The sequence below is a fragment of the Monomorium pharaonis genome, chromosome 3 (assembly GCF_013373865.1).
Source record: "Monomorium pharaonis isolate MP-MQ-018 chromosome 3, ASM1337386v2, whole genome shotgun sequence".
Lineage (NCBI taxonomy): Eukaryota > Metazoa > Arthropoda > Insecta > Hymenoptera > Formicidae > Monomorium > Monomorium pharaonis.
In genome coordinates, this window is record NC_050469.1 from 12723485 (window position 1) to 12739792 (window position 16308).

Here is a 16308-nt window from a genome sequence, read left to right on the forward strand (position 1 = left end):
CACTTTTGCTTCCTTCTCTTTCCCTCTCTCTCTCTCTCTCTCTTTCTTTCTCTCTCTCTGATCCTCTCTCTCCACCCTCTCTCACCAGAAGTCTCGCGCGATCGCGTTGGGTGGTCTCTCTACTCTTACCGACTCCTCCGGTCCCATATAACCGAGAGACGTGCACACGTTCTACCGTGTTCGGGTACCCTCACGACGACGATGACGACGACGGGCGAATCCAGAGAGAGAGAGAGAGAGAGAGAGAGAGAGAGAGGGAGAGAGCGAGAGCAAACCTTTATGCCCTTATACACCGCGGCGGTGAGCTCAAGCGCACGGGAAAACGCGCGCACGTGGGAGGCCGTCAGGGAAACGCCGTGAACGTTGTACGCGTGCTTCAGCGAACCGGAAAAGGAACGAGGAAGCGAGAGAACGCGGAGAGCCTTGCCCAGCGCGCTACCTTTAATTCGCTCGGTTTGAGGTAGTCTGAGGTAGATATATCGTATACGAGCGCTTGGTATTGAAACGTCACGGTAACGAGCGAGAATACCTATACCTTTTGCGAACTCCGAATCGATCGATGTCGCGTCGACATCGTCAGGGCTTCGTCAGATAATAATCCGTACATGATCACTTGGCAGATCGAAATGTATCCCTATGAATCTTCTGTACAACGTATCTCGTTATCGTTAACAGATCACTGAACTAAAATGTGCCGTACAAGAATACAACGCTTTAATGTTTTACTGATCGAGAATGGATCGCAAAGTATACTAAGGTAAGTTTGAAAAGAAAATAATAACATAATTATATCGTCATATTATATTATCAATTTGCTTCTGACACATCACACGAGACTTTTCTACGTTAATATGATTAACATTAAAGTTCTGATTTGCACAGCTCGTTCGAGTCTCTACGGTAGCTATCTTGCGCCGCTGTGATAAAAGGCGTATCTATTCCATTGTTACCGACGTGATAACGCCCAGTCGTTGTAAATCCGCGCGTTTCGCGCGCGCTTTGCCCCACGTCCTTTCGCTCCGCCTTCATCTCCTATGATTATCCACGTACCGAATCGAATCGTTTCGACTTGGTGATCTTGAACGATACATTACAACTTTTCTCGCCTGGTACTTTCGTGCCCGGCCAGCTGCGATCGTCTCGTGCCTTGGGCTGCGTATTTGCATACCGAAGTTAGGAGATCTTCTGCCAGGACCAACTTGATCTTTCGTTGCTACCACTTTTACCGTAATTTCCAGTCTTTTAATGAAGCATTTATTAATTTTACTTAATCAGACGTAATATGAACAAAGGTTATCTTTTAACAAATTAACATTGCAAAGCTATAATGATCAACATAAGATTGTTTCGTTAATATAAGGAATATACAGGATATACAGTAACCACACAGAAAAAAGAATATTGTTATTTTGATATCTTTATCCAAAAAATTTACTTGAATAAAGATTTATTTTAAGATTTTATATAGTTTAATGGAGAAAATGATATTCTTGTTATTTAAGAATAATTTTCTTGAATGAAAAAAATACTATATGTTCAAATCAAAGATTACAATTTTCTTAGAACAAAATTGTCAAAATAATTATATTATATTCTTGAAATAACAATTATAGATATGAAATAAGGCTGTAATATTGTTGAAATTCAAGATTTTCAAATTCTTCTAAGAAGATTATGTATCATTGCGTATATATGAAACAATAAACGCGCTCATATGAACATATAAGAGATAATTTGACACTTGCTTTTTTTCTATGCAGAACATTTGGGATAGTTACCATCTTCTTCGTCATCATCATCATCATCATCATCATCATCATTATCGTTATTGGCTCTTCAACGCATTCGTAACAATTTGTTGACCAACGGTTCGCTCTTCACGAATGGGTTCGTGGCGCGCGATAAATCCCAGCCTCCCTAACAAATCGCCCTCGAATATCTCGAAGTTGTGAAAACGCGCGGTCGTGTCACGCTCCGCTCGCGAAAATAGAGCAACCATCGCGCGCGGCATCCTTCAGGCGCTGAAGGGCGGATCGCGCGGGATTTTCGTCGGATCTTTCCACTCCGCAATCGCTCGTTCGCTATTTCTGCTCGTTAGGATAACGAGGATCTAATGTCGCATTCGCGGGCCCGGCCAATTACGCGCGCGGTTACGGCCCGAGACACGTATCTTTCGGCGCGTCCGCGCGCGCGCGCGCGCGCGGTTGCGGATTCGAAGAGGCTCGCTCGAAGGAGTCCGCTTATTAGCCGGGATTTATATTTCGCCGGGATTTTTCTATTTTCGGCGTTTCCCGAGTCGTAACGGCCGACGGGAACATCTGTTGTCGCTCCGTTTCGCGCGATTTACGTCGATTACGAGAATCGGGGAGCAGCGAGCTTGGTTCTCGTCAAATCTGTACTCGTGACGTTTGTTAACATTGAACAAATTTGAAGCAGATGGCTTTTGACCGTACCGGCTCGGCAAGACAATCGCACGTAAAAATATTATACGCTTGACGCTTTTAATGATACGTATCGGTTACGACATGTCTGTCTTTTAATTAAGGCGCAACGTAAAAATAGATACGAATTAAGGAAGCTTAATAATGGAGATTTAAATTTCCTTTGAAACTTCCGAAAGATATAAATTTTACAGTAAGTAGGGGATTTAATGTGGCGATAATTCTTTCTTTGACGCGTCGCGACCCGCGAATTAAATCGCGAGCGGATCTCGAATTTCTTGTGGCGTCTCGAGACGCCGCCGTGGTTCTTTAACACGACGCGCGGCTCTCTCTCTCTTCCTCGCGCGAAGTGATCTATTGGCGAACCATCTGGCCGCGCGTCGTCATAGGGACGACGCATTTACGGGCAGCTAAGTGGCCTTTATCCCGACTTTCGTTCCCGAAAGCGCGACAATAAATTTTGGTTCGCCGCTCGTGCCGCGCCATCCGCCTTTAATTTGACGGGCCGGAACCTCGTTACACTAGTTAGCGACGAACGAAGAGGGAGGAACGAGAACGCGGCGGAGAAAAGCGCGGCCGATCTGTGATTCTTCTTTTTTTTTCCCTGTGATACCTAGAAAAGGCTTTCAAGACGGAGCGATCCTTCTCAATCATGCGTCACGAGAATCGATTTAATTATGTAATTATGCGTAATTACTTTCAAAGAGAATAATATTTTTTGTAAACAGCCTGCAAGTGGTAATGTATCAATAACAGAAAATAATGAATTGTAATAGTACACTGAAAAAAAAAGTAATATATTCAATAAGATATGTTATTGCGGGCTGCCAATTACAGATATACTCAATACAATAATATATGCTATTGCAGTATCAACATTGTACTTGTATTAATAGCAAATATTATTGTATTGAGTATTTTATGTAGTTGGCAGCCCGCAATCACATATGTTATTGGCTACATTACATTTTTTTTCTGTGCACGTTCTTCTTGAATTGCAAAACAATTTGTGAAATTTTACATCGTCTGCTTGAAAGAAATTAAACGGTCAGATTGCTCGAAAGTCGTACTTGACTTTGACAATTTTTCTCATTAAGTTGTTACATAAAAATTATGTCAAATGATAAAATTTACATTTATATTTATGTTAAATATAACACAATATTTATGTTACTATTTAACATATGCTTAATATGTTAAATTAATACAAAAATTTGAGTGAATGATTTGGGACATGTGAAATGTGTTAAATTTAACACAAAATTTTTTTACCGTGTACTCATGTCGCATCGAGCTATTGAAGGGGTACAAATCGTATTACAATTGAAAATTTTGGTCACGCAATAGTAGTATTAATCGATCTCCAATAAATGATTAATAAAGAAAACGAAGACTGCATCTTCTGACGTGATTCACAAAGATGTCAGCCGATATTAATTCGAATTGAGTTCCAGCGTGAGAGACCGGAATCGTATAAACCCCGCGTAACTTCGAGCGTGGTAATTAACGACGGACGTGGATTTCCGATCCGAGGAAACCGGCTCGTCGCGCAACGCGCGCTCGAGCTCCGCGCTGGAACTCGCACACAGCGGCTGATATTGTAATAAACGGAGAGCGCGCGAGGCGCACACCGCGCACGGCCATTAATTCACGTGGATCGCGCGGAAGGCGGCGGCGGTCGTGTGGTCCGCGGGGGCATAAGAAGGCGAAATTTAGTGAGCCACTGGTGGGAACGTACAGACCTCTAATGGCCATTCCGATGACTATGGTTCTCGACCACAGTGGCAATTCCCCTTTCGGCCCCGTTCCCCAGGTCCTCTCGACGGCGAGGCACGGTCCCTTCCAGCGTTCTAGCTCGTTCTCCGTTCCGGCCGGCTACCCCTTCGTCGCTCCCTCTCGCTTCCTATCGGATCACTCCCCCTCGGTGAGAATTCCCCCCTCCTTCCCTCTCCCCATTCCCCTCTTCCTACCCCGCCCGCCGTATGCAACGGCGTTCCAGCAATTACGCATCGCCGCAGTTAAATACAATGGCCAGGACAACGACTCTGTAATTTATCCCCGGTTTTGGGCCACCGTCCGCCCGCCCGTGCGTTTGTTTCCGACGACGACGACGGTGGAGGTCGTCGCCGCCCCTTTCCGCGCCCGCGTTCCGCGACCATTCGCCACCCCAGCGTTTCGTTTAAATTAATGATAAGTAATAATGCTGGGTGGGCACGGGACGACGACGTACGTTGCCAGGCCGTGAAATACGGGTCGGGTGATTATCAGCGGATTATACAAAAACATCACGTTGCCACCCAAATTACTTCTTGTTTAGAAATTTAACATTGATGTCCGCGATAACGCGCGAGTAATTATTGCTTGGGGATTTAGAGCGCACAGTGCGTACATTTATCGTACATAAACGCGTTCAGTTCATGCGTACGACCGATATTTATAATATATTAATTGTGGATCTTCATTATATTATATGGGCGATAAGCATACGATTCCGTGAATTATTCCGTCACGGTGGGCGTATGAATCTCTAACGACAGAGCCCGTCGTTGTTATTCGTATTCCCCGTTTCTTCATTCAAATTTATGATAATTAATAATATATGTTACACACGGACAACACACACGCGCAGCGTGCATATATTTAATGGACGCGTCGATAAAGGCCAAACAACGCGAATTTGCAAGTCTTATTTACGAGCTCGCGCGAACGACACACGTATCGCTTGCTTACTTACTTCCCGCTTGCCCGTAATTAATTGACGCGAGGATCATTAAGGAATGTTGATTAACGAAAGAACGATCGATGCTATGAAGTTACTAATCGCCTTGCGCTAATGATAACAGGACGTGATAAAACGATGTAAGGTAAAAATATTTCGTAAAATAAAAATTCGTAGCACGTGTTTCATCGACGTTCTCATGACCATCGCGATGTTCGCGGCTTTTACTGCTAATAACAGCTTCAGTGCCTTTGCGCGCAATTATTATCTCACGATTATTTCTATTACGTGCGCGCATCGTGAAACATTTCCTATTACATTGAGCTTAGATTTTTTTATATACGTTCATAACACGCATCACAATTTGATGAATTCGCTCACAATGCTTTAAGAACAGTTATTTAAAAAAATATACGAATATCTCTTTTAAACCTGTACGCACATTTTACAAACTGTACGTAAATACTGAAACCATGTGATGCTGAACGAAGGCATCTACTTATAAAAGGAAAGAAAAAATTTTTATTTCTTATATACTATAGCTTTTCCAAAGTCACTTTTAGCGAGATCAAATCGACGATAATAAATTAAGATGATGCTTGTGGCTCGGAAGATATTTCGCGAAAAATGTTTAAGAATCGAAAACTGTCTAAAAAATCTACATGCAGCAGCGAATTTCATCTCTAATAAACATTAATGTGATCACTCGATTTTTAATTGACTCCATACACTTACGTATACGTATTATTCGCATATTATTCTCGATACGTCGGAATTAAGCAATATACGGGTGCGATATCGTCTCGCATTTTCAACGATCGTAATCCTTTCGCGACTGCCGATAGCTTTGCTACACGATGCCGAAAAAAAACGCGCTCGTAAATCCGATCTCTGTGAGCACTTAAACGCATACGTGTGCACGCAATATCGTCTAACAGGTGCACACGTATCTCGCTTATCTCGGGTCGATCGCCGCAAATCCGCGTGCGAACACGCTCGAATATTGACGTACCTACAGTCATCCTCGATCGAATTCCGTTAAAAACATCTCAAAGCCAACATTCGCCGTTTCTTCTTTCAATAAAATAAACTGACGGAAAGCTAAATTTTTTTCTGATTAAAAGAAAAAGAAATAATGTAAGATTTATACATCAAGGTGTACTGTACTTACTTAATAGTACAATAATTAACTCTTATTTCAATCAATGACAAACAAAATTTTTTTATGTGACACTGAGAAAAAAAGATTTGATTAACAAGACTGCATGTACGTATATCCATGATTGAGTGCGTTTGCTAAAGCCAAACAGAATTTGTCATTATTATAATAGCCCTGGTGAAAATATAAATTGAAGCGTAAGTCGAACATAAAGGGAGAGTAATAGAAGCGTTAACGAAACTTCTGTGAAGCGTAAATTGAAACAATGAAATATAAAAGGGGCGTTTAACGCTTCTTGTTTCAAGTTACGCTTCACAGAAGTTTCGTTAACGCTTCTATCACTCTCCCTTACATTCGACTTACGCTCCGATTTATATTTTCACTAGGGAGAACTCGAGGCTTTTTAATTATTTTTTAAAAGATGCACTTAAATCTTCTTGCTTTCCAAATTAATTAATGCAAAGAGACCCCCTTTTTTAATGTAATTCACTAAAAATAAAAAAGGTATTATATTAAATAGCATTAATTCCTTTATAAAAATTTTATCTATTAAGTTTTTAAAGTAAAATTTTAAATTGACACATATATTAAACGCGCATTTAATTTTACCTTTAAAAGGCGCGCTTAATACCTGAACTTGCAAATCCGGATGTGCAACATACCGATAAATTTCAAACGCGCTAAAGTAGAACAAAATTAATAGCGGTAACGGAGATCACATGTCACATTGGCCAGACTTCCACTTGAGTACCTCACTGGCTGCGCTCGAGATACCGAACGGCTCGTTAGTTCAGGATCAATTAGTATCCTGCGAGGCGTCACCGAAAACGGGAACTTTGAGAGTTTTCCCGGTGAAACAGAACGCCTTTCCAAAAACGTGACTTTGTCGTGCGCTCGCACGAATAGCGTGGAGAACGCCGCGCGCCGGTATGGTAACGATACTAATTAACGTGAGGATAATTTTAGTTCGAGTGCTTATACCGCAGCAGCATGACGGTATTTCTAAGCGCCTCTCGGCGATGTAATTGCTGGACGTTTAATTGACGATTGAATCATTATATCATTATTCCTGTTACTTTCGTGTAAGTAAAAATGACATGGGAATAAGTCTTTTTTTTTGAATGACCGCGTTCCACATCCTAATTAATCATTAACCTGATTCTCATAACTAAATACATTTTTCTTATTTTACGATTTTATTATTAATTTATCATAGTGCTTGAAACATTTCCTGCATTAAACTACTAATTATGTCAATGGTTTAATTGACAATCGAATTAAATTATATCGTTACATGTCTAATATATAAATATAAAGAATTTCACAAGGTGACATAAATTTATACTTTGTTGTTTCCATCATTAATTTTTGAATTAATTTATTAACTCTTTGGAACGTATTTTTTATATTTTACATTTTTTGACAAAGACATAAAGGAAAAATGCAAAATGCTTATCAGTAATTTTCATTAAAACTTATTATTACGTGTCTACGTTACATTATTTTCAAACTTTACTAATTTATAATATTATAATGTAAAAGTTACTACTTGTAAAGTTTTTGTTAAGCTTTTTATCAATATTTATTTCTTTAATTATTAAAACTAAAAAGTTCTGAGAGAGATAAAAAAGGGTAGAAAAGAATGCAGATATTGAGGAGTAAAATGTTCTCTTTACTTCGATTTAATTGGCGACGAAGTATAAGCAGATTACATGGAATATTATAATCACTTATTGCGGAAAACACTAGGATATATACGTTATACGTACTTTCTATCTAAGCTGTATAACATATGTATCTAGGCTTGTATATGAATGAAGAATATACAATGCGAAATTGTTTTACGCAGTGGTATAATAATCGCCATTGTATCTTTTAGTTTATATCTTACATATAAACAAGAACACAAATTATCATTATATTTACATTATATACAAATAAATAATTTATCCTTAAACTGAAGCTAATTCTATTTGCTATATATAAGCTAATAAGTGTAAGTCTCAGAATTAACGACGTACTTGCTAGATACAATCTAAATTTCAGTCCTCATATTAGAAACGTTTTTCTTCGTGTGACCAAAACAACATCCAGATTTGAATTTGAAAATGTTAAGATGTGTTATATACAGATACTTTTTCTTTTGCGACGGACGGCAATGGATAATAAATGGGAACTAACGCGCAACTTTACATGAGAATATAATATATCGAGTGCAGATGACTACTGATAAATTATTCTTTTAGCATATTTTTACAAAGTACAATATAATTTAGTTTACTTGAAATTCTTCGGCAAATACTCTGCAGATATTCTAGTTTAATTAAGCGCGGAAATATTGAAACCAGATAATTTTCTACGATACTCTATAAAAATTTCTCGGCGCTAATCTTTACAAAAACACATCTTATCTATCGACTATCTATATTAATTTACGTAATATCCGTTCAATAGTTTTCAATTGCACTGTTATAAAATCGTCACGCGAATATCATTCCTCGTTACGATAATAATAAGTTCTGCTCCTTGTGTTCCGTTTCTCAGTCTTTACTCAATCCGTATAGTGATCATTATGTACTCGGACTTTCTTCATAAATAATATTTTTGACGGCTTTATTCTTGTCGACAGCGTTCAACGTTGACAACGGCTTGTAAGAGCGCTTTATATAGCCACGTGTCATCCTCTAGTCTCTAATTCTGCTGTTTCGTCGCTGCCATTTGAATTTATGCGAGTCTCAATGATCCCTTCCGGTCACAATCTCCTCGCCGTCCTCGTCCACCGGCACGGTGGAGTGATTGTAAAGGCCTTGCGCCATCAGCTGAAGGGCCAGCGGATTCTTCTGCCCGCTCGCCTTCTTTATCTTCGCCCGCTTGTTCTGAAACCAGATCTTGATCTGCGCCTCGTTCAAATTCAGGTCCCGCGAGAGTTGCTGCCGCCTCTTTTCCGTCAAATACCGATTCTCGTTGAACTCCTGCTTCAGCCTGCTCAGCTGTTCGGCGCTGAAGGCCGTTCTGGGCCTCTTCTCTTCCGGCGGGCCGGGCTTCTCCCCGTTCGAGCGTTTCACTCGTCTCGTGCGCGGTCCTGAAACGACAAAAGGGAGCGACGCATTAATCTTCCCGTGTCGACTTTTGTGAGCCGAAGTTCGCGAGGCAGGCGGCATTATCGCGGGGAAAGTGGGCGTTCTCATCAATTTGTCCACACACCGCCGTGATTCAGCGTTTTCGCGACGACGAGAGAACGCGCTCGCTCGCCTCGTAGGAAGAGGATCCGCTCGGGAGAGGAGAGAGAGAGAGAGGAAGGAGGATAACTATATCTGAACAACCGCTTTGGAATCCAACAAAGGCGGAAATAGTTCGTCTAACCACGGCGTATCTGAAATTACACTTGCGCTCGTATGGGGAACTGCAGTATTACGCGACTATTCTCCCGCTAAGGTCTACCGTTTATATTCTCCGTACGACTTAATGTGATACGGTTACATTATTGAAAAGTCAAGGATCGAGTCGTGCGCACGTATATACGTGTGCGTGTATGCGTCCTCTCTCACGTTAACGATCGGAATTTCGCGGGGCATGCTTTTAAACGCGATAACGAGTGTGCCCCTCCGGTCCTCGCTCGCCCCGCCGTGCCGAAGGTAGCGTTTCATCGCCGGGAGAATCCCCGGGCATTAGCATTACACGCTCTCGATTTTTATTTAACTGCATTGATAACGCATAACGATGTTCGGAGCCGGGGATACATCCGCGTGCCTCCGCGCGCGCTATCGCCGATGTTGTTATTATCGGTTCGGGGGCGAACCCGTTAACCGATCGTTTCAGCTGTTTGTAGCTTAAAATATATCTCCACGACGGGACGCAATTACTAGCGATAGTTGTACGTTAAGCACACATAATTGTCGCGGCATTATTATTACCTCTGAAAGGAGTCGTGTATTCCGACACTTGGTAATTTTAAAAAAAGGATATCCGATCGCTTTTTTTTTCCACATACCGATCGTTAACTGTCGGCATTATTGTCGCTTCAAAAATACCAAACATTAATTTCGTCACCACCGGCTGGAAACGCAACCCGTAAAGCTTCTCGCCACGATCATCGCTTCAGTTTCAATCATAAATAATGAATGGGGAATCCCATCATTGAACGACCATATATATGATAATTTCTAATTTATAGATTTTCAATGGTCTCCTTTGGTCTCTTTGTTATTAATAATAAATACTGCTCCGCCCGCACGTATTTCCAAGAAATTCCTCATTCAAACGGGGACCCCCCCCGCTGTTTGCGGCGCGACAGAAACGCAGCGGGAGGTGCGAAAAGAGTCTGAGATTAGGAATGAATTCGTAGAGTTACGTAAAACGTTTCTTACAATCCGTACGAAAAAAAATTATTAGGCATACTAAATGCATTAATATGAGAAACGATGAATGCGATTGCATCAAGGGTCCGCGAAAATATCGCACGCGGAGCAAGTGCAATTTCACATTCGAAGGCAAACAAAGCGAGTCTTAATGCTGTGACGTAAGACCGTGATAATTAGAGTCAGGTAGGTTTTCACAGAGATTCGAGAAACCTTCTCTGAGATCAACGCAATCGAGAAACTCGAGATGACAAACAGCGCGTGATACACTAAGTACTCATAAGAAAATAAGAGAAAAAAACAAAGAGTAATAGTGAATTGTTTAATTTATGATTGCGTTAATTTTGTTATCTATCATAAAATACTTTTTGAAAATTTAATAAAGTTGCGGAAGTATATTAAACATTTTTATTCTTTTTTGTTTCTCTCTCTCTCTCTCTCTCTCTCTCTCTCTCTCTCTCTCTCTCTCTCTCTCTCTCTCTTTCTACATATCAGTAAATGGTACAAAACGTTACACGAAACCACACTTAAAGGTTAATGCACGACGATGAAGAGGCTCGCGAAAGATAAGTGGGCGATCCTCGACAATTAACAACTAGATTATCGGGTCGAAACTCACGGACCACCCCGAGTGGAGGACAGGCCGATGGGCATTCACCCGATGGAGAAAGAGGGATAAACGTAGAGGCGCACGGGGGAAAAAAAAGACGACGCGACAGAGAAGGCGGCGTCATATGTGGGGCAGTGATTGCAGAATGTAGCTCGCAGAATGTAGGTTCTGCACAATTAAGCTCTGCGAACGATGGCAGGTGGCATCGGGCCGTACGTTAGCTTCGCCTAGCTATACGTACAATTAGACGTAGCGATGTATCCTTTCGTACGAAGTTGCGCGGAGTGTAATAACTTATTGCGGTAATATCGAGCGGCGGGATAGACATTAGCCCACCCTCCCCCCCCCTCTCTCCCTCCCCCGTATGTTTCCCATCACATAATTTATTTGTGTGAGCGAACTGTTATCTAACGCGAGCGCGCGTAATTAGATACTCTCGCGAGGCAGAGATCGGCTGCAATTTGTCGACGAGGCGTCGCGGATAATGACGACTCGCGTCCGCACGAGTTGGACGCCGTTGGCGCGGAGTTCGCGCGAGCGATTAATCATTTAAATAAGTTCATCGATGCGCGATCGCGACGGTTTATGATCGCGATCCGTTCGTCTCTCGTGCACTCGTACCATTAGGGTATTCATCGCGTTCTCCATGCGCCGCATTCGTGCATGCGCTTTCGCGTCTATTTCGTCGTCTCTCTCTCTCTCTCTCTCTCTCTCTTCATTTTTTGTCAAAAACGAATAGAGTCGCTAAATTAAGAAAGTATAATTCATGCGAAGGGATCGCGATTATACATATGTAAAAAGCAGCGATTATACTTAAGCTCCCGCTAATCGCGCCGGGGGAACGCGGAGCGGCTTTTTCCTCGATCCGTGACTTCCAGGTACAAAGCTTCGCGATAAGCCGCCGGACGAAAGCCACGTGTTTTGCCTCGTGAAAGGATTTTCTACTTATCTTCATGCCGCATAATTTTTCAAACGTTTCGGTAGGGATTTTAATTAGCGGCCGATCGTGATTTTGTAACTGGAGCGCATTATGAGGCGCATAAGTGAACAAAACATCTTGATAGACATTTCCGACGTTGCTACCACGCAAGTTTCTTCTTGCATGCGCAAAGCTAAACGCAAGTCACGTACCACGCGCACGGAAAATCTGATGAATTTCTAACTTGTTTGCTTTTTAAGCATCGTTAGAACGTACCAGTTCAATAACCAAGCGCGAAGTTAATACCCGCGATGAGGCGACACGTTACGAAGAAAGAAAAAAATCAAAAATTAAAATAAATTATTTCTCTAATATTATTAAAATAAGATGTAATTTTGATACATCGACCATTTTTGGTCCGTGGCAATTATGTCGCCTCCTTATGAAATATTACCACTAAATTTATTGCCAATAAATATTAACAAAGATGTAAAAGAAGGTCTTTCGAAATTACCTGAGGACGGTCTGTCTGAATATCTGGTACAGTAGACCCACGCGGGCCACAACTGGCTCTGGCCGTTCGTGCTATTTTTCTGACTTGACGACGTGCTACCGGTAACGCCGCCAGATGCGTTGTCGCCGCTTAGAGAATCACCGCCAATCGTGGACGACGTAGAACATAAGGAGGACGAGCCGGTGACCGTGCTACTAGTAACTGAGCTCCTGCTGGACGCGAGGCTTTCAAGACTGCCGCTTCTGCTCAGCCCGTTTTGCCTGTGCAAAGGTGACGTGAGCCCATTGTGAGACGGGAAGCTGTCCTTTTCTTTGTGGACCGACTGCGGTGACAATCGGGCGGACGATAGACTGAGGTCACGTGGAAGGGGGAGCGGACTGCGCGGTAATTGCAACGATATAGGAGAAACGGATTGTTTCGTCGTAAGAATAGCCTGGCGACCGAAATCCGGCCTGAGGATGTTGAGGACGCTGAAACGTAACGGTGTCTCGGTAGCCGGCTGATGGGCAGGCTGACGATCCTCAGGCGGCACTACGTGGCTCTCCGGCGACAGCACAGGATGACGATAATGATGATGGGGCTGGTGGCTGGTGACTCCTAGTCGCAGACCGTACATAGTATCCATAGTCACAAGTGCTACGCTCATTTTAATACATATACATATATCGAAATTTGTCCGATAAAAGAAAATAAAAAGTCAATAGCGACACTATATCGTTAGGACAATATTAGAAGAAAACGCATGTTTTCATTATTCACTGCTGTCAATGTTCGCCCTGTCGCATTGAATAAAATTCCACCGTTGTCACTTGATGCAACTGTATTGTTAATTTCGAAAATCTCTCGTATACACTGTTCACGTGTCACCAATGATCGCGACGAGGCATATTGTCCACGCGCTGCATTCCTCCAAGGCTACCACGGATCCCTTCGTGATTGCACTGTGATTCTTGTGATTCACTGTTCAATCAATTCTTCAAAATTGTCGAATCCATTATAAAAATTTTGCACGTGCCGTGTCGTTGTAAAGGGGATCACGTTGAAGTTCTTAGAAATATTAATACGTCGAATATAGTTTGATTCCCGGCGTGTTAATTATCGGCTCGTCTTTGGAGCCGGTCCAAGCCGAGGACTCCTATCGGCTTTTCCCGAGATTTCCGAGTACTCCAACGAGTGCTGTGACGGGTCTGACTGGCTGTCCATCCGTCGCTCAGTGATGTCTAAACTAGGGGACCTGGGGTCCCTACTTACCGCCTGTCCCTCCTCACCCCTGTCCCTTCACTCCTCCTACGCCGCAGTCCGGAGTGCAGTGCACTAGACACCCTCGATTGTATCTCTATTAACTCTTCGGTCAAACGCTCCGCCCACTGGCGTAAGGTGTGCCGTACTCCCTTCCGCCTGTCGTCATCCCCACCGCCTGTAGTACGGGTAGTAGGGGACTGCGCTCACGAATTTCCTACGGATCAATGTTACAAACATACCTACCTCCAGACTCCCAATTTCACAACGAGATTCGTTTCTCTCTTTAATTCTACACTTTTGCCATAACCAGTCAATTAATAGGTGAAAAAATTAAACTTGTGCAGTGACACAGTTCAAACATTTCATTTACTATATTTGAGTAAATTACATTTAACCGAATAAGTCAATTATTAGGAAACTGATTTGTGTTTTACTTATATAACATACTGTACAGTTTAATTTGAACACTATAAAAATGTCTATATTAAGAATAAACAAAGAGAAAAAAAATACTTTTTAACTTTTAATATAACATGATACTGAAAAATGTTGTCAATTTTGTTATACAGAATTTTATTATTATATTAGATATATTATTATATTAGATCGACGTCATTATGTTAATATAAAAATATACATAAATGTATAAATGTATACAAATAAAAACGTTTTAAATAAAATTTTTCTTAGATCAATATCAACTTCTGTTTAAGAAATTATTACAAGAATAGACAGATAAATAGCTGTTGTAAAATACCGTTTACGAAATTTTGTTTGCAGAGATTTATAGTTCATTTAACATTGTGCATATTGGGAATATATACAAATATTCGCGCCACTGCAAACAATAACGAGAATACCTACTTCTCTCCGCCCCCATTTGAGTTTTCCCCACCACAAGTTTCATTCCCAGGTCTCGCCCATGTCCTCGCCCCTCCCCTACAATACCACGCCCACCCTACCATCCCTCCCACTGTGTTCTACCCACTACTCCATACTTTTGTTCCTCCCCACCATGGTTATGTTGTCGACTCGATCAGGTTGAAGCCGACTAATTCGTTTCTTTAAGCCAAAGAGTGCTCTCCTTTTTTCTCTCTCGACTCTTCCCTTTTCAACCCAATGAGACGTGGATTTTATCGTCGCGCGTCGGAATCGCTTCATACAAAAATTTGCACGAACACCATCAGCGCCATGATCCGCTACTCTCCTTTTTTTCTGGCTCCGACGGCTTTGCGACGGTTAACGAACAAATGTATTACCTACCCTATGACAGATGCCATTCCCCTCTTTGTTCCTTTTCCAATGTTTCTCTCTCTCTCTCTCTCTCTCTCTCTCTCTCTCTCTCTCTCTCTCTCTTTCTCTCCCCACTCTACATTCATATGTATGTTGTACAGTTTTTAACCTCTATATCTATATATCTCAGTGTAACTTATTCCTAGATCGCTTAATCATACTGACGGTTCAGCGGGACAATTGGAAAGAGAGGAACAGCGTAGTCAAGCCTTTGTTTGGCACTTTACGATGCAACTACCGTGTAATGTACCTTCCGTAATCAGTTCTGCTTCGTAAATCTTAACACGCATCGCATTTGAATATTTAAAATTTTAAAGAGCACCTTTACAATACTTTATCAAAATACGTCAGAGTTTGAAAATATACCTGCTTAATATATTTGTCTAAAAATGGGAAACTCTTAACGCGCGACAAATGTAAAACAAGTGGCATTATCTACCATCTGACAATGTTTTCCGAGATCGTTGTAATTCTATTCTCTTATACATGCTGTGCGATTTATCAGAAACTAGACTGAATCGGCGTCTCGGATACTTTCTGTTCGTCAAGCTGTGTTCTTTTTTCTTGCTACATGGCGATTATTACATGAAACAACAACGACGATACTCTCGTCTGTTAATCAACGGAACAAAATTACGGTCATTAACTCTTTAACGTCTAATCACTTATGAGATACTCTTCCTCCGTTTGAAGTGTTATTCGATCCTGACATGAAAGCAGCGGGTCTACGCATTAGAAACACGCGAGATGTATAAAGACTCGTCATTAAAACGGTTGCAATTAAAGCTCGTAAAGAAATCCGCCTCGTGATGTAAAGGTCGCACGCGATAAGTCAAGTGTTTCGCATGGTAATTGGCGGAGACACTCGACCTGCCGTTCACGCCTAGAAGAACACGCCTGATCAACGCGACAACGTAAAATTGAAAATTATATCCAAGAGACGCGATCAATCTGCAAATTCAATAAAACTCTGCACATATCTGAAGGAAAAAAAAAACAATAAGCGATAAATTTAGAAATATTTAGTAGCCTAGAGAGAAAAAAAATATAGAG

The 16308-nt window shown here is 41.7% G+C and overlaps 1 protein-coding gene across 1 annotated transcript; it reads right to left on the reverse strand.

Annotated features, from left to right (window-relative positions):
- Positions 1 to 7970: 7970 nt before the first annotated feature.
- LOC105835057 (segmentation polarity homeobox protein engrailed) lies at positions 7971 to 16272 on the reverse strand. Its single transcript, XM_012678003.3, has 2 exons — positions 12721 to 16272; positions 7971 to 9401 (listed from the first exon to the last, which is right to left on the reverse strand). Exons 1-2 carry the CDS (start codon positions 13364 to 13366, stop codon positions 9055 to 9057), a joined length of 993 nt encoding a protein of 330 aa, XP_012533457.1. The 5' UTR covers positions 13367 to 16272; the 3' UTR covers positions 7971 to 9054.
- Between the last annotated feature and the right edge of the window lie 36 nt (positions 16273 to 16308).

Coding starts and splice junctions, on each gene's coding strand:
- LOC105835057 (XM_012678003.3), bottom strand. CDS start 13,366: ATGAGCGTAGCACTTGTGACTATGGATACTATGTACGGTCTGCGACTA. Junction 9,402..12,720: donor TTCAGACAGACCGTCCTCAG/GTAATTTCGAAA, acceptor TTGTCGTTTCAG/GACCGCGCACGAGACGAGTG.